At 33.1% G+C, this 27278-nt stretch overlaps 1 protein-coding gene across 1 annotated transcript in view; it reads left to right on the top strand.

Moving 5' to 3' along the window:
• The window catches only part of Glra3 (glycine receptor alpha 3), a 129105-nt gene extending 102763 nt beyond the window's left edge, over nucleotides 1-26342 (top strand). Inside the window, exons 6-10 of the mRNA XM_051182439.1 lie at nucleotides 802-939; nucleotides 3479-3693; nucleotides 12263-12406; nucleotides 14676-14720; nucleotides 26000-26342. Coding sequence (XP_051038396.1) covers nucleotides 802-939; nucleotides 3479-3693; nucleotides 12263-12406; nucleotides 14676-14720; nucleotides 26000-26278 — 821 coding nt within the window. The 3' untranslated portion in view covers nucleotides 26279-26342. The remainder of the gene's footprint in view (nucleotides 1-801; nucleotides 940-3478; nucleotides 3694-12262; nucleotides 12407-14675; nucleotides 14721-25999) is intronic.
• Nucleotides 26343-27278: the final 936 nt, after the last annotated feature.

A 27278-nucleotide genomic window follows, 5' to 3' on the forward strand; every position in this document is an offset into this window, starting at 1 on the left:
TGCTTGTATAAACTGGATGAGAAAAAAATTAGAGCTTGGCTTCAATGGGATTTCAGGCAGCTAGTTTCTGTTTCCAGCAGATTTTACAAAGCCCTTGTTATGTCAAAACTGATAGAAGTTTGACTTATTTTTTCATTCATCTGTCTAAATTGGTGCAAAAAATAACCTCAAATACTTTGTCTTCTGTAATTCTTTGTATGGATGTAAGATACATATCTCAAATGGCAGCAGATAAAATGAGTGCTTATCTTACTGCTATTAGATCTCTGAGAAATGTGCATCCTTGTTGGCTTTAAACGGAATGCGATTTATAATGCACATATGAAAGGGCTTATGAATAAGAGTGAATCATCGGGGAGGAAGAGGCAGGTGGCTCTGTGAGTTCAAGGCCAGTCAGAAGCAGATTACACAACCTGAGATGATTAAAGCAAGAAAAGCATCAGTCATTAATACTTTCCCCAGAGATATTTATATTTTAATTCCTTTTCTAGTCAGGAACTATTTGGCTTTATCGAGTAGTCCTGGAAATTAAGGTAGTGAAATAATGTTAAAAATTGCTGAATTAATTCAAGAGCTTTCCATCCCTATGAAAGAATAAATACCACCTTCCATATTATGTTCTTCCAAGCCTACTTCATTTTCTTACATTATGAAGGTGCAATAAGAAAATGCACTATTCAGTTAATAGACTCTAGGTCTTAGTGATCCTCTCCTTCCATGTGTTGATTATACAGAAATGTTATTATTGCTTCTATTTGAATGTCTTCCTTTGATACAAGTGTTTCTATAACATTTGTCTAGTTGGGTACACAATGAATGATCTCATTTTTGAATGGCAAGATGAGGCACCAGTACAAGTAGCTGAAGGACTCACTTTGCCTCAGTTTCTGTTGAAAGAAGAAAAAGATTTGCGATACTGCACTAAACACTACAATACAGGTAGGGACTGATTATTTTTCTCTATGATTATGATATTTCATCTTAACAATATACAGATTATTAAAAAAAGCAATGTAATGTTTATTTTAATAGTTTTATCTCATGGAATAGAAAATGGACAATTTCAAAATTTATGGATGCTTCCCCTCATTGATTCTTGTCATATTTGATTTGTAAGAGATCAAAGAAATGCTTGATGCTTAGTTACACTTGAAAAATCTTTATGGAACAACATGGTTGTGGGTGATGTGATACTTATAAACATGTTTCATTTCTATAGAAAAATATTAAACTATTTTTGGATATAAACACTGCATATGTTAACAAAGGGACTTGTTTTAAATAATGACATCATTTGCCATACTTTCATGCATTCCAAAACATTTTTTCTATTTTATATTTAGTTTAGTATTTTCATTAATTAATATTCTCAGTTACTTCTTGAAATGATAGAGAAACCCTTTGTCTTGAGTAGATATCATATTTAACAACTAACACCTAGGATTAAGAAACTTAATGTGGTATTTATACCCTTATGAAATCAATTCACTTCTCCTAACTTTTGTGGGCTATTCCCATAAACGTATTCCACCTACAAATGCCATTAAACTTCCACAAGTCAAGTTTCCCCTCCAGTGAGATGTGTATATGGTTTGATGCTAGCATGCTAACATCAGCTGTAACTCTTACAGTGTCATTATGTTAAAGAATGATTCATTGTGACCTCAGTATTTTCCAGAACTGTGAGCTCTGTTTACCTCCCATAACGTCCCAGTCTCCCTTATCTCCTTAACTAACTCACAATATCTAATTTTTAATTACCATTTTCAGCTCACAGAAGAAGGTGTTACCTAACTTATAAGTAAGTTCATGGTTAGCATCTAAGCATAAAATTAAAGAACATGGAATTGCCTTTGTCCATTTCTCTCTAAGGGCAGACAAATTTATTACTTCATTTAGGATATGCTGAAATGTTTCTAGAGATGGTACATAGCTGTGCATTAGTTTCCCCAGACTACAATCACAGACTACCATACATTTGGTAGATTAAAACACCAAAATTTTATTCTCTCATAGCTCTAGAAGCTAAATACAAAAAAAAAAAAAAAAAAATCAAAGTAACAGATAAACTATGTTTACTGTGGAGGCTCCAAGGAAGGTTCCTTCTCTGAACTTTTTCTTAATTTCCTGTTTCTGACAACTCTTGGTTTATGTTGACTTAAAAACACATCACTTTAGTCTATTTCTCCATTGTCACATGCTGTCCTCTACAAATATCTCTCATCCTATAAGGAAACCAGTGATGTTGGAATAGAGCCCCATTAATACACACAATAATTCATTTTAACTTGATTACATCTTCAAATTAATAGTTTGTAAATAAAGTTAAATTTACAGATTCTCCTAGAATGTGAATTAAAAGGATACTGTCAACACAGTAGATGACTCTGGAGATACCATCTGCGGGAGAATTTTGATGATACAGAGTCAAAAGATTCATCTAAGCAGAAAGTACATTTGCCTACCTTTATATTTCAGCTCATAATTATGAGTGCTTACCTCAAGTAATTAATTGAATACAAATTTTCCAGAAGACCTGGTTGCCTAATATTTGTGTGATATAGGAGATGAAAGTATCCCCAAGTATGCCTGCTCCAAATAATATAAAAACATCTGGTAATGTCTCCATTCACATATGTAACTAACTTGTATCAGAGAATACTTAAAGAGCATATGAGCTTTCAGACATTATCCTACTCAAAATAGTAGACAATAAATCCAAGAATCCAATATTTAAAATGCCATTTAGTTGAAGGACTGATAACAAATTAGTAGAGATAAATGAATAGAATTAGAACCAGAGGATAAGGAGACATATTAGTGTGATGTTGAATCAAACGTTCATAACATTTATTTGCAGAAAGATGTATATAACAGAGGCATAAAGGCATACATACATTTATGCAGTGTATGCAACTAATTTATTTTTCAGTGCATTCTAAAATTATCTCAAAGGTTTATTAATGCAAAATAATACATATTTAATTTTCTATAGTATTATTTATGAAACCACTCATCTTCATTTGCAATCATCTCTTAGCACTTACAGGAAGCATAAAGTTCTCTGAAACAAATAGCAGCTGATAAAGTAAAAAGCATATGAAAGCTCCTGAATTACAAAATGTAGATAACCTTCACATAGTAAACATGTTCTATACACCTCAGCAAAAGTGTTAGAAACTGGAAAAAAAAAAAAACAACAACAGACCTTTGAGTACTTTGACAAGTATGAAAAGCTATTTGAACATGAAAATAGGATTGCATAATATTTGCTGGAAGAGTTCACTCCCTTGTCACATTGCTTCCAGATGCAAACAGAAAAAAAAAAAAAATTGAAGACAAACTCCAATTTTAATATGTGTCTCTCCATTTTAGTGGAAATCTTATAGTAAAGTTATTATGAAAATGCAGTCACCTTTGTTGACTTAACAAAACTTGACATTTATTTAATGGTTGCATTTATTTTATGAACAAATAGGAAAGTTTACATGCATAGAAGTGCGGTTCCATCTTGAGCGGCAGATGGGCTACTACTTGATCCAGATGTACATTCCCAGCCTTCTGATTGTTATTCTATCTTGGGTATCATTCTGGATTAACATGGATGCAGCCCCAGCAAGGGTAGCTTTGGGTATCACCACTGTGCTTACTATGACGACACAGAGTTCTGGATCCCGGGCCTCCTTACCAAAGGTAAGTGTCCTGAGGGGAAATGCATGTACTATATGCACAAAAATGTCATCAGATTGATCAAAAATTCATTAGGTTATCCAACATTGATTTTTAAAGCACTAAATCTTACAAAATGAAGTTATTTAAGGAAACTACTCAGTAAATCGCTGATACCTGGAATGCACAGAATGTGTAATGGCTTCCTATTATTTAAATCTCAACAGTCATCATATGTACCATGAAAATTTTTGTATCTGTATATTTAAACACTTAAAATATATTGAAAAATTATTTAAATTGATGTACATGGCAATTTTAAATGCTGGTACATATGTACACATGTTTACACATAAATAATGTTTTCATATTATTTTCTTGGTATATATTTAGAATATAAACTGAGACACTGATATCTGTATGTGTTGGTAATGTATTATCAAATTGATTCCAGGAAAACATTATAGTAATTACTCTCCATCAATAACTGCACTTGCTATTGGTGCTACACCCTGGTTTGCATTACTTTGTGCCCCTACCTTCTAGCTCCAAGCAGCTATAGGTCAATAGGAAACAGTGCTTATCTAAGTCTATAATTTGATTCTAATCACCCAGGTTTAAACTGTTTGCCATATGAAGTTTGTAAAACTTTCAATACCTCTCTCAATAAGATATACTAAAAGTAAAATATGAGTTTATGTTTATTTATGTAATGGAAAATTATTTTCTTCTTGTAAGATGATTTCTAAGAAGTATCTATTATCTAAATCAATGGTTCTTAACCTACCTAATTCTGTGACCTGACCCTTTAGTATAGTTCTTCCTGTTGTTATCAACAATAAATTTATTTTCACTGCTGCATGATAACTATAATTTTGCTACTGTTATGAATCATAATGGAAATATCTAATGTACAGGATATTGATATGAAATTCCCCAAAAGATCACAACACACAGGTTGAAAACCACTGATGTAAAGAAACTTTCTAAATTTTCCAACACAAAATATTATTATTTTTCTTAAAATTATGACCTTCAACATAATAAAGTAAAGTTAGCTTATCATGAACATTTGATGCAGTATGTGCTACCTGAGATAAATTATAAATTTATGCACAGTCCCCTTACTGTAATAGGAATGCATTCTAGTTCAATTGATTAAATAAAAATGTGTGAGTAAATCTACTTTGGTCACATAATGCAAATGTTACATAATATAGAAAAAATTGCTATTGAACAATGTTCACTTTTCTCATTAAGAAGTGATGATTTTCTTCAAGATAATATCTTCCTTTATTGAGACTGTATTATGCCTTTTAAATAGTTCAAATCAGTTTGTGTTTTTGAAATATATTTCCCATGTGAAAATTACAAACTTGCTTATTTGTTTAACCTGAGTTTCAGTGCTTATGCATTTGTGTATGAATGTCTTAAGGAGTCTGGGTGATAGTAGAAAATACATAATCAAATTTTAAAGGGAATTTACTCACATCTGTCTTATTCCTGAGCTAACAGGAGATGAAATCTTATTGGAGCCATAAGTTAGTACTTAGTACTTAAAAAAGGACAGAATGTTTCCATTTTAAGAGTTTACAGGTTTTATGGAGTACAGAAGAGAACTAACTATTTATGACACTGAATGGGACAGCTCTGAGAGAATTGAAAGGTGTGAGTAGAAAGAACAAGATATTTAGCACATTTAGTTAGACATACTAGAATTCAGAAGGGCCAACTTCGAACACCCTGAACAAGCAACAGTCATTAACATACTGGATCAGTTTATTCTAAAGAACAGAATTTCTCTTGAAATTAGAATTCTGACTGTTTATTTGTTTGAGGGCTAGTAAAACAGATGCTGAGAATTCTCCTGTACATTTCAAAACAGTCACCTAAAAGAACATATTCCTATCTGCTGTTTGAAATCTCAAAATTGCTTGCAATCATCAAACTTGATACTGTGACATCCACCCAAAGACTTTCAAACTCGAATCCCTACATTATTATGAGTTTTCAAATATGGAAAAGCAGTCATTCTTCAGAGGCACCAATGTGCATCATGAGTGGAAAAAGAGTAATACTGGTCACTCATGATTTTAACCCAATAGCAAGTTCAGATATGAACAATGAAACATCTACTTTTTAAAGACTAATGATCAGCCACAGGTACCTTTCTGGCATATACTTATATCCATCACAGTACAACCTCAGCAAGGGTTCATCCAAACTCTGTCTCTTAACACTAGGTATTCTGTGTGAGATTCTTAGCCCTAAGGACTGTCTAGGTCTTATTTCATTACAATTATTCTACAGAACAAGTAACAACAAAATTGGTTGTCTTAGTGATATTTTTTCTTACACAGCAAACTATGAATTATCTTTGTGTCTTCTAGGCTTCTCTGAGATTGGCTTAATTCTCAGCATCTGATAATTGGGTTTAGAATGTGGAGCAGTTTAGTTTGCTCCTTATGTCTTATGTAGAAACTATGGTTACCAGCTATATGCCCCATTCTCTCAATTGGGGAGTGCATGAACACTAGAAAGCAACCACATACAAAAACACCTTTTAGATAAAAGTTGGCATAGAATCAATTTCTGTTCTCAATGCACAAATCATACCAATTTTCATGGCCAAACCCGAAGAACCCAAGTTGAATGGATTGGTGGTGTATTACATTAGAAAGGTAGCATTGGTGAAGGAAAGAGAAAGGAATCGTTACAAGCATACACTTCTATCTTCTAAAACTTTGTGTCTTTTCTTCAGCTACACTGTAGTTCATTCATATACAAATTATAAAAGGACATGAAAGGTGAGAAAGATTGGAGATTCAGAGGAAGGAAAATTCTCAGGGAGATTCTATATGGATCCCTCCCACTCTGTGTCTACCACTCCAGCTATCTTATTTACAAAAAACTAATGCACATAAACATACAAAGAACATTTGAAGGTATGAAGACAGCTAATTAAGTTTATCACAGAGGCCCAGAAGCCTCTGGTCCACACATATTGTAAATTCTAGACTATAGGACTACAGGGTATTTAAGGGATGAGGGACAGGATCTTGAGCCTAATATTTCAGATATTTCAGTTACTGTCCTCTTTTTCTTTCTTTCTTCCTTCCTTTCTTCCTTTCTTTCTTTCTTTATTTTGGTTAATTTTGCTTGTGAAACACACCTTTATGAGAAGTAAAGTAGCTTTACGAGAGGGCAGTGTATCTTTTACACATTTCCATCCTCAGAATCTAACATTGCATGTGTGTCTACTGAGTACCACATGCATATTTAGGCAACATGAGCTTTTTAAATTGTTTACTCAATACTTGGTTTTAAAAAGCAAGCAAATATACCATTTTCATCTTTCTGAAAATTCAGTTGCAATAAACTTTACCTCTGCTTCTCTCCTTTTTTACTCTAGAGTATCCCAAAATTAATGAAAAAGAACTTAAAGCTTGCAGTTATCTCCCTCATGTTATAAGGAAAACAATAGTTCATGGAAAATATAAAAATAGTTTCGCTACCAATTATAGAAATAACTATAGCTAATGTAAAATTAAGGTGAATCCTTATGTTCTCTTAATGCTTTGATTATGCTGGCATACTGTTTATTGTGGGCTATATTAATTGAAAGAATAAAAGGTGAAAATGGAAAGAGGTATATTTACTGTTGGTTTCTTAAAATTAATTAACAAACACTTGTAATGGTCTAGAAAATACTCAATGGATTTAAACAGTAAGTTATATGACAAGGTGAGCATATAGTAATCAGACTTTCTTGTCACTACAGCAGTGGAAAGCTATTCCAGCCAGCAGGGTGTTTGCCTTACTATTTAAATACAAAATATAATTAACTGATAGTACCTCAATCAAGTCTGGAAAAAGTAGACACGTGGGGATTCATTTTTGCTTTGTTATTGTAGTATCATATCCTAAAATGGATTTTCATTTTATGGTAGACCATTTGAATGTGAACAAAATACTCAATACATTACTTAAATGTTTTACTTTAATAATATAAATATTCCATACATGTTAATATTTGAAAAAAGAGGAGAAAGAAAACTCAACAGAAAATGAAAAGATTATTTACCCAAACTTTTACCATTAAATATACATTATATAATGTATATTAAGCTAAAATGTTTTAATACTATATAAAAATACCCTATGAGTGTGATTTCTAAGCATGGGTGGAGCCATAGAAAATAAAATGCTGGGTATTTACAGTTGTCCTTTAATCTGGCTACACTTAGTAGGCTTATTGAGTATAAAATTTATAATTTAATAAACATTTTCTCTCTACTTGACATATAGACAGAGTTGCTGTATTTTTTCAATTTATTTATTTTTACTTTCGAGACTACAAATTATAGCATTCCCCCTAATACTTTCCTCCCATATTCTGATGCTTCTCACTCTCTTTCAAATTCATGGCTTTTGTGTGTATATGTGTGTATATACTAAGTTTAAGTACAATTCCAAAGTTTACATTTTCATAACAGCAGTATACAATGACTTGATGCTAAAGTTAAATTTATAAAGCAAAACCTGTATATGCAATTTTGACACTACTTTTCACCTAAAACTCCTCTTTACTCTATACTGTATTGAACACAAATATATGTACATATTACATATATCATAGTTTATATTACACACACACACACACACATATATATATATATATATAAAATCACAGAACCATATTTATGAACTTCCTAAAAGATAAAATGAAGTAATGTACCTTTGTTGAGAGATAGACCTTTCCTCAAAAATAGGTATTTAAATGACCCTTATAGGCATGATCTCTCTCCAAGATTGTAGTCTGAATTATAAATAACACTCTTAGACACCTGAGCAAAAGGAATGAGAATGAAAGGTGGTCATAATAAGTAGGCAGCTAGAGTGCAAAATCTCCAGCATATAAAACAGGAGCAAGAAGTCATACGTTTAATTTAACTTCAAATGAGCATGTTGAAAGTTAATAGATTATGAATGCCAGGAAGTCTAATGGCACCCTCCCAAGAACCATCTCCAGTAATGTCTAGATTCATTTTATGTTTACATGTAAATGTTAGAAAACTTTAGTCACACCTGATAGAAGATATGAAAGCAAGGCTCTGGGACCTAAAACTGGAATCAGAAGTAACGGTGACCATTGTGATCCTTTCTTCTTTCCCTGGTGGCACTTTCAGTGGTGCCTCAAGGATGACTCTAGTCTTTAGAAATAATGCAACTCGGGACAAAGGGCTTCTTCACTGCATTTTGTCTCTTTTAATAAATTTCATTTTCCATTTCAATCCAGTTCTCCCTCCTACCCCTCCTTCCAACCCATTGCCTCCTCCCACCTCACCCTCCCACATTCCCCCAGTCCACTCCTGCTCATAGGTAAGAGCTCCCATCAGGAATCAACAATAGGTTGGGGCATAGCCCAGCTCCTCTCCCATGCATTAAGACATTCCATGGATCCATGGCATCCATCAGGAATGGGCTCACAAAAGCTAGCTCATGTACCAAGTTTGTATTGTGGTCCTACTGCCCAAGGGCGCCACAGAGAGTACAAGCTTCACAACTGTTTCCCACATATGGAGGGCCTAGTTTGGTCCCCTGTAGTCTCCACAGTTATAGGTCTAGAGTTTATGAGTTTCAGTGAGCTTGGTTCATCTGTCTCTGTAGATTACTCCATCATGATCTTGACCTCCCTTGCTCATATATTGGCATTTTATCTCTTAAAGTAAAAACCTTGAGTGTGACAAATGTTGCATAAGAAGCATCATGCATGTACTACAAGTCTGCCTATAATCAGAGTGCCTATATCTTCAGTGCAACCACTGAAAGTCAACTTCCAGGGCTATGGCTTAAAAATCCCAGGATATCAAAGCTCCAAATACCTCACTGCCCTCACTGGCTACTGCCTAGTGCTTTCCTTCAGCCCTTTTTAATACCAACTCCACTTGCTTTAGCTAATGACCTTAAAACACTATTTATTCTTTCTCTTTGTTGAAATTATTTTATCTCTGACATTAGATGACATTCAAAAGCATTTCAGGATAATATTTATCCTATAAACATTACAAAAATATAAACATTTTAGGGAGGATCTCACATCATAGTGAATAAACTAAATGATCAAGTAAAAGTCATAGAGATCAACAATAAAAGCCCCAGACAACAAAGCAACACATATGAAGACTAATTGCCAGCATGTTTTGAGGAACACATTTGTCTGAATGTCTGACCCACTTGCTTATTCCACAGTCAAACTTATCCATCATGGTTTGCTTGACATTTATGGAACTGGGGAAATCTACAAAGATGGATGACAGTTAGAGGAGGAACAAATACCTTACCCAAAGGCATAAATTGCAATGTTCTGTAACATACACATATTTCTTTTTTAAAAAAGCAAGTTTAGATTGAAGAAAAATTGCCAAGACAATAACTCTTCAATGACTTGGTTCTATCTGATATCCAAACTCATTAATAATGATAAAATTCAGTCATATATGTCTTATGTTATTTATAATGCAAATTTTTTATATTTTCTAATTATAACATTAAATAATAGAGGAAATGCACAGTACTTATGGAATGAGAACATAAGTCTACAGATCATATATTATAAACTTTCAAAATACTTTTAATAATTTTTGAGAAATTCATACAATGTTCTTTGATCTATTTTACCCCTCATTCTTCCCCTTACCACTCTCACATCCATCTCCATCTCCCTACCCCATCCAACTTTATCCATTTTTCTAGATTTTAAGATTATAACATAATTACATAATTTCCCCATGTCCCCTTTCTTCATATGTCCCCATTCCTTTTCCTCTCCCCAACTCCTGCATACCCCATATGGATAAAGTCAGCATAAGCCACAAGTTAATTAGTCTAAACTGGGAAGTAATAGAACAGTGGCCACATTTATGGCCTCCAGATGTACATTAATTATTTTCACATCTTTACCTTTGCCATTGGTAGTTCTATGACTTTAAACAGGTATTTTACTAGGCCTCAATACCACCTCTATGATGAGGAGCTTTGCCTCTGGTTTGAAGAAGGCAGAGGAAGGAAGTGAAATGTGATCTTCTATTATGGACATTTAGGAAAAGATTTCCTGAGAAAGTAGCTTATGCTGACTTCAGAAGGATAAACAGGAGTACCTCAAAGGGAATATTCCAAACAAAGTAAAGGCAAGTCAAAAGCTCATAAGGCAGGAAGAAGGGAATTGTTGGTTGTTTTCAGTTTCCAAATATTCGAAGAAGGAAACAGGAGCTAGGACATAGTAAGGAACCCTATGATGAACCTATAAGGAACCCGAGTGATGAATACATCCCCAGAGCAGTCCTTACCTAGTGTATTCTCCTTTGCCTGGTCCTTCTTCCATCATTCCATTTTCCTTTATGTGTATTCTCTTAGTACATAGTTTGGTTATGAATTGCTTACCTAATTGCGTCAACATAAGCTCCATTTCTATTTCTAAAATACAAAATAATAGAACTCAAAATTATTGGCATTTAATAAATATCAGATGGAAGTGGTAAAAAAACAAAATGGATGGTATTGGTAAGAAAGGTAAGCTAGAGCCTAATAGCAAAGGTTTCTATGGACCTGAAATAGATATTTGAGCCTTTAAATTCATGATGAGAAAATAGTGAGTTTAACTTGAAGGCAATGCAGTCATGTTTGCCCTTAAAAATAATCTCAAAAAAAAAAAAAAAAATCACTGCGAGACTGGAAAGTTGACTTTGTGGTTAAGAGCACTGGCTGCTCTGCCACAGGACCTGATTCAATACTCCACATCAAAATGGCAGTTAACAACCACCTCTAACTTGTAGTGAGAGATCCACCCAGCTTGTACCTGTTGCGCTGAACACGCCCACTTGGGTGCGGACCTGAAGCATTCCTGGACCCTAGATTGCTCTCTTGCTTCCTGGTTGGATTGCAGAGAGTATCCAGGTGTCAGGATGTCATCGTGTCATCGGTGGAGCGGGAACCTGTTTCATGTGTAAGTGAATTCTCCTGGAATCAACCTCACTTAACCTGAACTGAGTCCAGTGAATCTTAATTCCCATGCATTAGTAGCTCCCATTCTGACAAATCCCATACCCTTAGAGACTTCCTGACAAGGAGAATGTGTGGCCTTTGGGATCCTGGGTGAGGACAATTAGGAGCCCAGAGACTGGCTGGACCAATGGATACAGACAGAGTGCCAGAGACAATGGAGAACGGTAAAGGGGTCACTGTGGCTTTCAGGAATGAGGCTTGGAACAGGAGACTGCTGGCTCCAAGAGGTCACAGGCTGAGGTGGTTTTCAGCAGTATTAATAACATACTTGATGAATGATCAAATATATTACAGCCAAATTTCTCACTAATGACTAATCCATAAAATTTGTAAAAAAAAAAAAAAAAAAAAATAGCATCTTGGAAGATCTTAGTGAGTAGATTTTTTTCACTCATTTTTCTCATTGATTTATAAACTATATTCAGAATCATAAAATAACAACCAATTTTGCTTTTGAAGGCAGTAGCAACCAAAGTTAATTTTCTTGTTTTTTTTTTTTTTTTTTTTTTTCCTCTTCTCTCCTGGCCAGGTTTCATATGTCAAAGCTATTGATATTTGGATGGCAGTATGCCTCCTTTTTGTGTTTTCAGCACTTCTGGAGTACGCAGCAGTGAATTTTGTATCTAGACAACACAAAGAACTTCTGAGATTTCGACGGAAGAGAAAGAATAAGGTAAGCGATTACTTTTATGGGATTTAACGTGATATCAATTTGTAACGTATAGCAATTTGTTGTGTGTGATGTAAATGCACAAGAGAGAAATTTGGATTACTGTATAAATGAAATGATATTCTCTCATTTTTGTTCAGTAGAAAACTGCACAGATCATTTCAGGGAGAAATTGTAGTATTAAAATATACCTATGTAGCATATCTGGTACCATGATATGCTTTATCAAGTTATTTATATATTTCCAGGAACAACATTATTTATATTTCAGTTGATAAATATTTCATCTCCTACTGGCAAGGCCAGAGTATTCATGATGGCATCACTTAATACAGACATCAGATTTAATTATGAAAATTGTTCTTTTTTCTGAGCTAATTTATTGATTCCATAAAACACTATGGAAATATTACTTGACTACAAACAGCATAGTTTCCTTCTTATGCACATTTTCATAGTTAAACATTTTTGTTCTGATACATTGTGGTAAACAAAACAGGTGCTATTATTACCTTGCTAATATCTGATCAAAGATGGACCCACAATAAAATGCATTTGGAACATCATTATGAAGTCACAGAAAGTTGTGAAAGTAACTGGATAGCTGATTTTGGTTTGTCTACAATGTGTGTGTTCTGACATTAAAACCTGTTAAGGCATCTTCCTTTATGGATGACATGATTTTGAGTAACTTTCTTTACTTTATAATAATGGAACTTCTCTCAATTATAGATGTATGGTTTACTTATTACCATGTAAATGTGCCAACTGACAACTTAAAGGAAAAATCTTTGTTCAACAACAATGCTGTCAGAGTCATGTAAAACTATTGCCACAGTCCTATATACTAATACATTTAAACAAAACATGAATCTTAAGAACCTTGATCTGGCTTATATGGTATAAACTTTTAAGAATTTTTAAATGGTCAAGGGTGTATGAATTATTACTGCTTGTACATTTATTAAATATTTTAAAGCAGAAGTTGTTACTGTCTCAGCTTAAGTGCACTTAATATTAAGTGTATTCTAAGGCAATTGACTTCCAAAACTTACCACAAAGCCAATAAATATCCTCAAATGGCTGTAAGAAGGGAGCATTAGCACTCAGGCAATGTTATACTGGTCATAAAACAATACTCGATTTTTTATCTGATAATTTGAATGAAAATAAAACTATACCATTCATGTGTTGAAATGTATTGTGACAAGGAGATTAACTTTCACATTGTCCTTCCACATTCCCCTGGTCTCTGGTCAATTATGTTTTTTTCTCCTCTTACTCCTGTTTGCCTCCTCCTTCACCTCATTCTCCTCCTCCCTCTCCTCCCCCTCCTCTTCTTCCTTTACCACCTGGCTCCTCACCCTAGTCTTCTTTCTTTATCATGGCATTCCCCTCCTCCTCATTTCCTTCCTCTCCCTCAAACTTCACTCCTTCCATGCCTTTGTCCTATCACTTCTCTCACATAGACTTTTACTGCATTTTCTTGCCTGATTCTTAGACTGACTAAAACATTGTACCGGAACCAAGGCTTCAAAGGGCCCAAGAACATGATTTTTTTCCTGTTAGAGATTGATACGATTTTTCTGATCATTGTTTGTTGTAACTGGGGCAGCACTTGGTTTCCTTATCATTAGTATTTGATTTTACAATTTTCATTTCCATTTCCATTATTTTTCTGTGCTTCAACCACAGGCTACATAGACTAGAAATGAGAAGTATTGTGTGTATGATATCTAATGGGAAAAGACTGCTATCTCATTGTCAGTCTACCCTAAACATAACTGATAACTAACCAGACCACAATTTAGATACTAAATTCTGATTCCTCTTTTCAAGAAAAAAAAATTGACTGAAGTGCTGCTTTCTTCAATTTTACCACATGTAGGAGTGAGATAAAAATATTTGATGTACTTGATGTCTGTTTCTCTTTAGCTCACAGCAAAAATGCAAAGATTCATATGTTCATCAACTGGTGTTTCAGGAAATGTTAGAAAGACGTACAATAATAATAATGGTTTACAATTCTCTCATCACTGCTTGAAATATTCTGGCAGCATATGTGACTAAGGGTAACTAAAACTTAATGCAGAACAAATTTGTTTGTTTTTATTTTAATACTTTTGGATAGAGACTTTGTATCTGGGAACATCAATAAATTGACACATATGTATGCTAAAATAGTGTATGTAATTAAAATCAATTGTGTAATTATACGTGACTTGATTCTCTGGTTTCTCAATCCCTCTTGGTCCACTTTACCTTCCCACAGACAGAAGCTTTTGCACTGGAGAAGTTTTACCGTTTCTCAGACACGGTAAATTGACTTTTTTAACTCTAAGTAGAGGAATATGATCATCTCTAAAACGCAGACAGCACATTCTGCTCCGAGGCAGTGTTTGGTGGGGAAACAAAGCACCTTTCTTACTTACAGCAAGCAAACACCCTTTCTCTTCAGCTAAGAACAGTCATCTCTTCTAGGAGCTATACTCTTTTCTTTCCTTGCTCAATAAAATGCTAAGTTATGATTCATTTGTTCAGCTAAATATAACTGTCAAAGTGATTTTAATTATATATATATATGTATATATACATATATATATATATATATATATATATATATATATATATATATATATTCCTACACTGTTCTTCACAGGGGAAAATCATAGAACTTGAAAAAATTAACTTAAAAATAAATGGCTGCTGGGTGTGGTAGCACACACTTTTAATCCCAGCACTAGGAAGGCAGAGGCAGGCAGATCTCTGTGAGTTTGAGTCAGCCTAAACTAAACAGAAAATTCCAGATGATCCATAGCAATAAAATGAGATCAGACTCAATAAATAAATAAGGAAGGAAACAAATACAAAACGTATTTGTATACACAATTCTAAGCGCTGTACAAGCAACCTGAGAATCAGGTCCTTAATGCTTTTCTGCAATCTGTATATCTTTAGAATATGTTCACTATAAGATTATGTATAAAAATTAACAACTTTGTTTTAGAGAGAGAGTATTTTCAAATTTATAAATTAAAATATACAGAGATATCACAATGACATACATCCAAGCATGAAGCGTGGTGTGTAAATATCTAGGAAGGAAATCTACAGTTTACGTCTATAGATGATTTATAATTGTACCAGAGCCAAAAATTTGGTCTGTGAAATTAGTCTAGTTTGCTAAACTGAAATTTTGGGGTAAATTGTATTTTTAAAGTAGCTCACAGGATGCATTCTGCTGTGCATTCTTAATATCCCCCATAAGAATCTTGCAAATGAAATAATATTAAGTGAATTTTTTTACCATCTCAACTTTCTTACATACTGTGTTGACTTTAAAGTACTATATTGACTAGTTTCATGTCAACTCAACATTAGCTAGAGTCACCTGAAAGTAGGTACTCTCAACTGAGAAAAGGCCTCCATAAGATCCAGCTGTAGGGCAATTTCTTAATTAGTGATCACTGGGGGAGGGGCCCAGCCCCTTGTGGATGGTGCTGTCACTGAGCTAGTGATCCTAGGTTCTAGGAGAAAACAAGTTGAAAAAGCCATGAGGAGCAAGCCAGTGAGCAGACCCCTTATTGGCCTCTGGAAGCTCCAGGTTTCTGCCTGGTTTCAATTCCTGTACTGACTTACTTCAGTGATAAACTATGATGGGGAATTATAAGCCAAATATACTCTTTCCTCGCCTATTTGCTTTTGATCATGTTTCATCACAGCAATAGAAATTAACTTTCTAAATTCTCCTAGAATCTAAAGTCATTTAACTAGTTTATACTTGGTTAGTCAAATTTATGTTATTTCCAATACCAATATTTCCAAAACCAATATTTCTTGGTTTTATCTGTAAAATTGTCATATGATTGATTGGCTATAACTATCCTATAAGCAATACTTTAATTTCATGAAATCTCAATCAGATGTAATTATTTCAATATAGGGTCATATACATGCACATATTAAAATATATAATAACTAAGATATGCCTATCTAAAGTCTGTCTCTAAAAACTACATAACTATATATCATTAGTAACTTAAAGGATTTCAGAAATTATTTCATGAAAACTACACATTCTATTAATTATGGATTTATATAGATTTCTGATGAGATCTTACCCTTATCTCATAATTAATTATTTTCAACAGGAAAACAATTTATGGTTTATATGGTAATATAAACACTCTATTTAGAAAAGTATATTCCTGTTTTTAATAAGTAGGATAAACATTGTACAAATCTGGAAGTGGTAACTTTAACTTTCATAAAGTATTTTTCTGAAACTGAAAACCATCTGGGCTGACCAAATTATTTATCCTCTTAAATTACCTATTCTGCTCTGAAAGGCTCTGAGCAATCCAAGTCTTAAAACCCACATAATTAGAACAAACCAAATGAATACAGTGTGTCCATTTTCATGAGCAACAATTTGCATGAGTTTCTTTCCAAATGCTAATTTGGAAGAATAGCCAAAATAAACAAAATGCCTCCTTACAGAAGGTTTGTTACAAGAAGAGATAGATCCGACATTAGTACAGATAGAATTCTTGGAAATGTTGTTTTTATAATTTAATGTAGTATTGGCTTGAACTTGGTATGTAAATCTTTGGAATTCCACATTTTTTCTTTTCTATTAGAGATACAAAAGAACCCTTTGTCTATTTGGAAGAGTAAAAGTTTGCTCTTGTATCCAAATTTCCCCACCCCACACTGTCATACCCTGCTATGTGCTGACTCCCACCTCACCCTGTCATAGATGCTATCTCCAGTGCTGAATGTGTGTGGGTGTATGCATGATACAAAAATATTTCGGTAAGAGGTTACTATTTTCATGTACGGAGAGATACAGAGACACTGTAGTATTTCCGAACATGTATTACCTGTTGAGAGCTTTGAGTGACAATGGACTGCATCAACACATTTCATATAGCTTCTTCCCCATTACAGTAATGATGCAATGCTTTGCTAAGAGAAAATTCATTTGCACAACATCCTAGAACCTCTGTCTCCTAAGTACTACCTGTGCATATGCAAATTAAATAGAAATGAGCTAGTATTATGCCTAAGAAATTACATACAAAATTTGTGTTTATCTAGGCCAATAGTTTTCTTTATAAAAAACAAGAGAAAAATAACTGCATTCTGAAAATTGTTATAACACATTAAAATTACTTTTATTTTAAGTGAATCTATTGTCTTACTTTAAAATAGATCAATATAACTTTTAAGACCAATATATAAGCTATGTTTCTGTCTTGTGTTTTGTCAATTCTACAGTCTTAAAATGGATACAAATTATATGTGTGATGTGTTGGTTGAAAAGATGAAAGCTCATGGCTGAAACTATATGGTATCCACATACATTAAGTCATTTAATGTGTTCCATTCTAGATTTATTTATGCTATATTCTAGAATAAAGTTATTCTTTGAATGGGTATCATTATTTTTATGTATACTTTTAAAAAGTGGATTCTGAATAGTTAAATGAAAAAAAATATTTTTTAAAGCTCTCACTTAGGAGTTATTGAAATTTTATCTTCCCAAGTAAAATAAAGATTTTGACTATTTTATAAATTAGTTAGGATTCATGTTAAGCAAACTACTCCTTTGGGGTTTATTTTGAATACTTTTCATAAAATAATATTCAGTAAAGTAGTGTAGGGCTGGTAAGATGGTTCTGTAGGTAAGGGCACTTGCTATGAAAATGGATCAGAACCTGACTTGGAGTTTATTCTCAGGACCAAGGTGGGAAGGAGAGAACTGACTCCCTCAAATTTTCCTCCACACCTGTGTCATCCTATGGCCCATCCTCACCAACATATACACATACAAACACAAACCACATAAAATTAATAGGCAAAAAATAATTAAAAGGAAAAATCAAGTAATATAATTCCATCTTACTTGAAATTAAAATATGTCATAATTGCCTCTATGTCAAGGTTAACTAAAACAAACATGGTGCTTTCTTACATACCACCAGTAACTCTCAACAAATAATTACTATTCACTGTAAGAATTAAGTATACTACACCAGAAGTAAGGACATATATTGTTCTACAGACTTCTCACCTTTCCGTTGAAATGTCTATATTCAGCTTTCATAATTCATCTACATTCTTAACATTCATCTTAAAAACTTAGCATTTGCCACTTTTTGCCCTTCATAATTTTGGGATCAACATTCAATACATTCAGGATGCACTCAGTTCTGAGGCCAAGCCATCTCTGATAAATGCAAAATTCTCCTTCAACTAGTTAGTGTTCAAAGTATTTCAACTATGAAATAGTTTGATTGACTATACTTGTATTTTCTTAAGATTTATTTTTAAAAACTACATAGAAATATATAAAGGTATATTTAGTAACATTTTATACTAACTTTAAAATCGTATTACCATGTTTCATCTGATCACAGACTTCTCAAAATGATAGTATCCCCAACAAAATAAGTAATAATTGAACTTACTAACAATTTTTTAAAAATCCACACATTTCAGAACCAACTAAATTGAAATTAATTTAACTGTCTTTCTCTGTTACTTATGCATTGTGCAATAAATTTGAAAAAATTATTTAAACATGTAGATGTTTACAGTTATCTATTCATTATCTTAAATGTAGAAAGAATGCTTGAAAGGTATCTACTGAGATAGAAACATAAGGTGGGAATTACATATGTAATCTAACTACAATCTTACTATATTTCTCCATATCTTACATAATCAGTACTTCCTGGTGTCTTGGGTGCTGAATGTTTTGTGATTGCTTACTGGAAATTTTCCTGCCATCATCATTTTCATATTCCAAGTTTGTATTTTTGATTCATCGTTTTAAAGACCCAGAATGAGATACAAATTTTATTCTGGTTGTTCTGACATCACAGATATGGTAATATATTATTATGATGACAGAGATGAGATTTTGTTGAAGGACTATATCTAGGCTTCTCTTGTCAGTCTACCACTACCATTTCAATCTACAGTATGTAGTTAAATGAGTTGTCCTTCAATGTGAGGCTCTAAATATAGTGAAAGAACACTTAAAATTTTCATAGTGTAGTTCTGATGCAGTGTTACTAAAATAGTTTTCTCCATTTCCAATTTAAAATATTTTTTAAAAGTCCTTTTATATATAGAAATGATGCAGTAACTAAGTGGCATTTTAAATTTTTCATTATCTTAAGGGATAATAACAGGACTTGTCTCCACATAAATTAAACTATTTTCATTTTTAAACAGTCATGTTGTATAACTTAATTTTAGTTCAGTCTATTTAATATTTATTCTATATAATCTGTGTTTTCAAATAACATGCCTTTATTTATGATCACTAAATATTAGCAAATATAGAGCTTTTCAGTCAAATATTCATATGATTTCATTATTACATGCTTTTGTGGCATGCAGTTCATTATAATATACATAAAAGATATTTCAAAATATGAATTATATTCAATAAGTATTTGAGGTGATTAGAATAAGGACTGTCAGTAACAAGCTAAAAATTTATAAACAGTAGATAATTTTGTCTCAGTTATATAAAAATAAAAATTAATTTAATATTAAAGTAATATATCCCAGAATATTTCAATTCAATAACATAATAATAATAATAACTTTCTAAGGCAGATTAACCATTGCTTTATTATTTAGTATCAGCCTCTCAGGAAAATTGCAAGAAGTCACTTCAGAAATTCCTTTTGTCTCTTTTGTGGTATTAGAAATATCATAGGAAAAATTTTTATAAGATATTTTTTAAACTAAGGTTTCCCACTAGCTAAGTACATTATTTGTTCTGTCTCAGAGGGACAAAATCACGAAGTTCAGAGGACTTTGACAGTTCAGGAGGAAATTCCATTTGGGGTTCATTGTCAGATAGCTGCCTTTATACAGATTAGATAGATACCACACAAGTCACCTCTTTGAAAATTCCTGAATAAACAATTTCCCTAAATATATGATATTCATCTTATAAGGGATTATTGATTGAAATTCCCTTTTTATGAAACCCCTTATGCAAATATATCAGAACAAAATATGGAGCAATGCCTGCTGGTTGCTTCTGTCTTGTATATTCTCATCAAACTCCATAAGGATTCCCATAGTTATCATTGAAATGCATCATCTTTGCTAACAACATCGAAAATTTTATTTCTTTACATTCTGGCAGTCATTTCAAAATCCCACTATTTGTATTTTCCCAGGAATTGCAGTCTACATGCATTTTTGTACTGGATACCTCAACAACTAGTGGGTTTTAAGGCTCTGGGTCTCAGGTCTCTCAGTTCGTCACTGTTCACATTTCAAATACAATTTATCTTCTAGTTACAGTATACAGAAGGGCTAATAAAAGTCCAAAGTAGACCCAACAGAATTTAGTAGTATTGTACATTGGTTTTCTCTTGGTTGATACAGAAGAGTTGGCATTTTTTCCTTCAATGCTTGTGAATTGCAGCTATTGGCTTTAGACTTAGTTAGTCCTAAATGTAGACCAATGATGTTGACCTGGGAGTCTGGATTAATTGGTTTATATTGCCTATTGAATGTGCTACCAAATCTTCCAAATCTGTCTGATTTTTCCATTGAAGAGAAAGTTGTCATCATTAACTGATTAACTTTAACTGTGGTACCAACAAAATGCTCATCAGCTTTCTGGAGAAGCTGGAAAATGACGTTTTCCTAAGAGGAAAGGATACAGTAACTGTATCTATCTGACATAAATGTATACTGTGTCTGGCTTTATTGTTAGATCGAGATTGAAAACAAAATATCAGGAACATCGATCTAATCATAACTCCCTCCCTTGTCCCCCTTGTCCTGACAAAACTCTGAAAAATTTCACCATATCCAGCATGTGAAGATGAGTGTAGGAATGCTTTACTGAACACAAATAACAGCCAGCCTGCTAAAACCTGTCTAGTTTGCTCAAGGATCAGACAGACTATTCTAGCAAAATTTACTAGGACTAGCACCCCTGCTTCCACTCATGTAATCAGAGCTAAGGATTCCAAGTATCATCTTTCAACCAGTAGTCTTTGATATTTACTTTAGATGAAGATTTGAATAAGTGTAATAGGTCCATCCTAATATGTTCGATTAAAACTATACTAAAAGAATTGCTAATCAATATTATACTCAGGTCAGAAATAGCAATGTGTGTTCTATTCTTTCAATTGCACATAGAGGCAAAGTCCCCTCTGTACTCTATTTATTCTTAACTAGAATTTTTTGACTGCTGATAACTACAGCCCTAGCCTCCTTTCTCCTACCCCACCAGCTTTTCTTTGTTTTCTCTTATTGCATTATTGTTCCTTTGTAATACTATCATATATTTTCACTGATTTAAGTATCCCGCAAGCCTGTTTTTACTGTCCTTGACTACTCTGTTTTAAATATTGTTTTATCTTTAATTCCTACTCAGAGTTGGGTAAGAAAACCCTGACCTTCAAGACTGTCTTTAGGTGTGTCAACAGCCTTAACTTTATTTGTCCAATTAAATCTATTTGAGGGAATGGAATAAGTTAAAAACTTCTATCAGTGTCTTTATCTCCATCTCCCACTATTATCATTGCATCTAATGTGTGATACAAATAAATCTAGTGGACTTCTTTAAGAGTGGTAGCTTCATCTTATTTCCAGCCTCCCAGATGTGTCAAGAAATCATGCACAGGAATCCTACCTATTTTTACTATAACATTTTAGTTTCTAAATAACCATGTATCATGTTCTTTCTTTTAAACAGTCCAGAGATATGTTCTCCCCACTAATGAACTCAGCATGATCTTTACAAGAATAAGTGTGTTCATGAATCTACACATTCTTCCACTTTCAGTAAAGTAAGACTTCCCCTACCCATCCATGGTCATTCTACAGAGTTTAAATGAGAGGGTATGATTTGATCACTAAGGTCAGACATTCATAAATAAGAATACTGCAAGTTGGATTTCAGCATTTCTACCAAATATTCTGATGATGATGTGGCTAGCCTAGGTTTCCTACTGCACTGAATAGGTCTACATTTGTACAGGACTATTCCTCCTCATAGTAGTGAGAAACATTTTCTCTTCTCAGGATGAATTAATAGCACCACCGAGTTTTCCCACTAGAAAATTGGCCATTGATCACTAAGGCCAGCAATTCCTGAAGAACACTGCATATTAGAATTCAGCATTTCTGCCAAACATTCTTAAGCTGCATCACCCTGAAGTCTATCTTTAGCTTCTACATTGATTAACCTGAAAATTCATAGAAACATGGATCACACAGAGCTCCACTAACTCTACAAATAGTTACATTGCAACTACTTTGCCCTATTTGGTGGCTCCTGGCAATTTTTGACTACCAGACACTAGAAATGTAGTTTGAATTTATAGATGAAATAAGTGCAAAATACACACCAAATCCCAAAAATTTAGTATTATTAAGGTAAAAATTTTCAATTTATATATTGTACAAATGCTAAAATATTACTCTGGACATACTGAATTCAAACTTCTTAATTAAAATTAACTGCCTACTTCCTGTAACTTGCTAACATGTATTTTTATTGGGCATGATAGATGTAATCAACACTAAATAAAATATTCTTTCAAGTTTCCACCTTGAGCCAGGTAGGAAAGGCAATTCCTTCACTTGCTGCTTTCCCTACTACTCGTTGCTTCCAATTACATGAGGATGGCTAAGTAAGAAAGAAGTCACTGGAGCTTGAAGCACATCCTCTTCGATTTTCATCCTCATCACTCTTACACATAATACTTCCCAAGGGGATATATCTGTGCCGTCCATATTCCTTTAATAAGACTCGGGCCTGATAATTTTCTGCACATCTTTTGCTTCCTTAAACAGAGATCAGATCAGTGTCAGATTCCCATTAGAGGATACCAAACTCAAAATGCCTACGCATGTTAAGGGGAAACTATTCTAAAATGTATCATCCATGTCCACTGTTGAAGTTTGGGTTGAAATGTCTCTCACACTCTCTAAACAACAGTCTTTCAACAGAGTGTGTAGTCCAAGCACCATCTTACAGGAGTCTGAGCCATTTCTCTAGAGCACAGGTTCTTTGCCCCTCTCTCACATAGATGCAAGTACAAAAGACAAGGGTTATGTGGTTGCCTTTACACATAGAAGTCACAGAGTTTGTTTCAACCATGCTTTTTATACTTCGAATCACACTGGCTAAAGATCTACAAGCCTATGTGCAGCCCTCCTGATGCTTCCATGCTGGTTCACTTCCTCACAGTGAAGGTGACTGATTCCATTCTTCATTTAGCTTGATTCTACATTTTCAAGAAAATGATAGCTTAGAAACCAGGGATATTTCTCAGAATGTCATAGCAGCTCAGGACTGATGTAAATCCACTACAAACAGCCAGGTATATAAAAAGACACAGAAGAAAAAAAATGGTTGTTCATTATGTTTAATTTACTATAAGAAACCTTTACTTGAGAAGAATAGCTGTGTTTGAAAACAATTTTAAAATAAATAGTCCAGAATGAATGGGAAGAAAGGCAGCCAATGAAATGTTTTGTTAAACATATATTGTAAAATCATGAAATCTTAGTATTTTGATAATTAACTTTCCAATTCAACTAATATGCCAGAATATGAGAATGCTCATGGAAATGCTATTTGTCTTTTTAATGATGTATTTTAAACATGTGCATTAATATAACTTGAATACTATAGTGTATTTCAACATTAAATGACCTGCACACATACTTTAAATTATTGAGATAAATTATGTTTCCATTCACATATGCAGAATAATTTCTTAATCCTAAAAAATATAATGTACCATTTTCATAATTACAACCGAATTTATATACACTTTTTAAAAGAGATAATTTCGAATCATGCAATACATTCGTCATAAAATTGACTTTTGGAAGACAAAACATGGTCACAATGAATGAACATATTTACTAGAGTCCTGAAAAAAGAAATGTTTTCCATTTTCTTTTTTCTTTTTTTTTCTTGAAAGATTACAACAATAGTCATAGGTAACTTGGATGGAAACTTTATTTCAAGGTGATTTTAATTGTCATATTTTAATTGCTTTCACCCAAATCCAATTGCTTAATGAATGTTACAGTTGAAATGTTTCCAGTAATTATATGCTTTTGTCTTTTAGGTGGAACTTCCTCACCTTCATAATTCTAGAAAACTACTTCAACCTTGTTCATTTTCTCACTTTTACTATCCATAATTTTTTCAATTTTTCACTTTCATATTTTATATACAGCTACATTCATACACCTGATGCAGTTTTCAAGTTGAACCAAGTGATTATTTTTATTTTTTAAACTAATATAAAAAAGAACTATCTTAGCAGCTTTATACCTACAAAATATATTAATCAGTTCCTTTAAACTAGCAGTTTTACTAGGGGAAAAATGAGCCTTATTATGAGTAACCATTTATTCTCACATTCTAAAGAATTTATTGATTTTACTATATATTAGTTAATAGCATATTTATCTACCATAAGGATATTATATTTATTAAATTTCAATGAAATTGTATAGTTTTAAATTAAACATTTTATATGTATGTATATGTGTTTGTGAAAGTTTATTTGTACCATGTGCTTGCAGTGTCTTTGGAAGCCAGAAGAGGACAGTAACTCCCCTGGAGCCAGAGTTAAATGCAGTTATGAGCCGCTATGTGGGTTCTGGGATCCAAACTTGGATCTATACGAACAATAAGTGCTCCTAACCACTGAGCTATTTTCCCAACCCCAAATTTAGTTTTTTTGTTTTGTTTCTTTTGTTTTTTGTTCTTTTTTTTTAATGTAACTAAATGGAAACATCTCTTTAGTTTGCCATATTTAGAAGTTAATGATATGATTTCATACATTATTTATGATTTTTAACTTTATAACAAGTTTATTATTTACAATTGATCTTAACCAAAGGGGCAAGAAGTGATAATAAGTTCACTGTTTCAACATGAAGTAAAACTTTCAAATTCCATTCATAATTTACCAAACTTCAATTACCTGTGATGTAGCCATACATATTAGAGCATGTTATTTTCTTGTAACTCTTGCAAACAGGATGGTATAAAACAGAGAACTAACACCAAAGATAACAAGAAGCAGGCAGCATTTGTTGATAGACTGTAATTTCCAAGGAAGTAACTAGAGTTCTAAGAAATAAGTATTAAAATGTTGTCTCCATGAGAAAGAAAAGTTCAGTCAATGATTCTGATACATATTTCCCTTTTGTTGGGTATTTGCACATTTAAACTCATAACCAAAAACAACAACAACAAAAAAACTCTAAGATGTGCATTTTTATAATAAATTACTCATTAGCGTTTTTTAAACTCTCATTTAGACATGCAAACACCACAGAAATTTTATCTCTCCATTAAAACTACAGTTGGGGTGTCATATTAGTGAGCATATCCATATGTAGCAAGACAAGGAAAACGTCAAATCAACTCATCTTCATGTGCTTCAGCTCTGTGTTCTTCATATTAAAGCAAACATATGTCATAATAAAGGTTAAGCTGTGACTCTGAAATCCTGCATTGCATACCCCTGTTTCCTTACTAAAACATTTCCTGCTATATTCTATAAACAGGAAGATGAGGTGAGGGAGAGTCGGTTCAGCTTCACAGCTTATGGAATGGGGCCGTGTCTGCAAGCAAAAGATGGTGTGCTTTCAAAAGGCCCCAACCACGCTCTCCAAGTAATGCCAAAGAGCCCCGATGAAATGAGGAAGGTGTTCATCGACAGGGCCAAGAGGATTGATACCATCTCCCGAGCATGCTTTCCACTGGCGTTTCTGATTTTTAACATTTTCTACTGGGTTATCTATAAAATTCTTAGGCATGAAGACATTCACCAGCAGCAAGATTAAGTCTCTGAGGGCATACAGAAACACTTCAGGCATAAGAAAGTGTCGCTGACATCTGACTGGGTGTGTGTGCGTGTGGTGTGCAAGGGACAACCAATGCATCAAGACAGCATAGGGGAGTTTATTCTTATTTTCTATGTAAAATAATGCGACAGATTGGCTCTTCTAAAGAATATAAAATACACAATGTGGTGTCTATTTCATATTACTTACTACAAGATGATCTGTTTTCTTGGTATCAATGTGTGTTGTATATGTTATACTAGCAAACACAGTAGATGTGATAACTACTCTTTCTTGATTTTTAATTCAGTTATGGTAAATAATGTTGAATCAAGATTTACACAGTAAAATTCATGAGACAAGTATAACAAAATTACAAGGCTAATAAAAACAGTTTGAGATGATAGTATTTTTAAAAAGGAAATAACAATGTCATCTCATCCAGTGGCAAGTTCACTCCAGTTAGAACACTATCCATAAGAAAATTGTAGGAGCAACGTATACAATAACAAAATATTAAATTGGATGGTCAAAATAAAAGCCATCATTTAGAATACTAAATATCTCTAGTGGAAATTTGAAATAAACAACTTAGGCAATCATGTAATGCAAAAATTCTACTTATTTTTCCTTTTTTAAGAATGAAGATAAAGATACTAATGACATTCTTATGTTTGTAAATAAGTGTTACATTTATTTTTATTTAGAGCCAAACAATGAAATTTATTAAGCCAGCACGTTTGCTTTTGTTAAATTTAAGAGTAGCTTGTGTGTATGTTTGTTTTTATGTAATTAAGCAAAGTTCAATAAGACTTTTCTATTCAGTTTAGAATGAGACTTTAAATATTAATTATACTAAAGTACTTACATTTTGATATAAACAAATTCAAGAAAAAAATAAAAGTAGATTCACAAAAGATGACTTCTTTTTAATAAGAATCATTTTCTCACCAAATTTACATGAACCCAAAATAGCACCAAATGGCAAGAGAATCCGTTT

The sequence above is a fragment of the Phodopus roborovskii genome, unplaced genomic scaffold (assembly GCF_943737965.1).
Source record: "Phodopus roborovskii unplaced genomic scaffold, PHOROB, whole genome shotgun sequence".
NCBI lineage: Eukaryota > Metazoa > Chordata > Mammalia > Rodentia > Cricetidae > Phodopus > Phodopus roborovskii.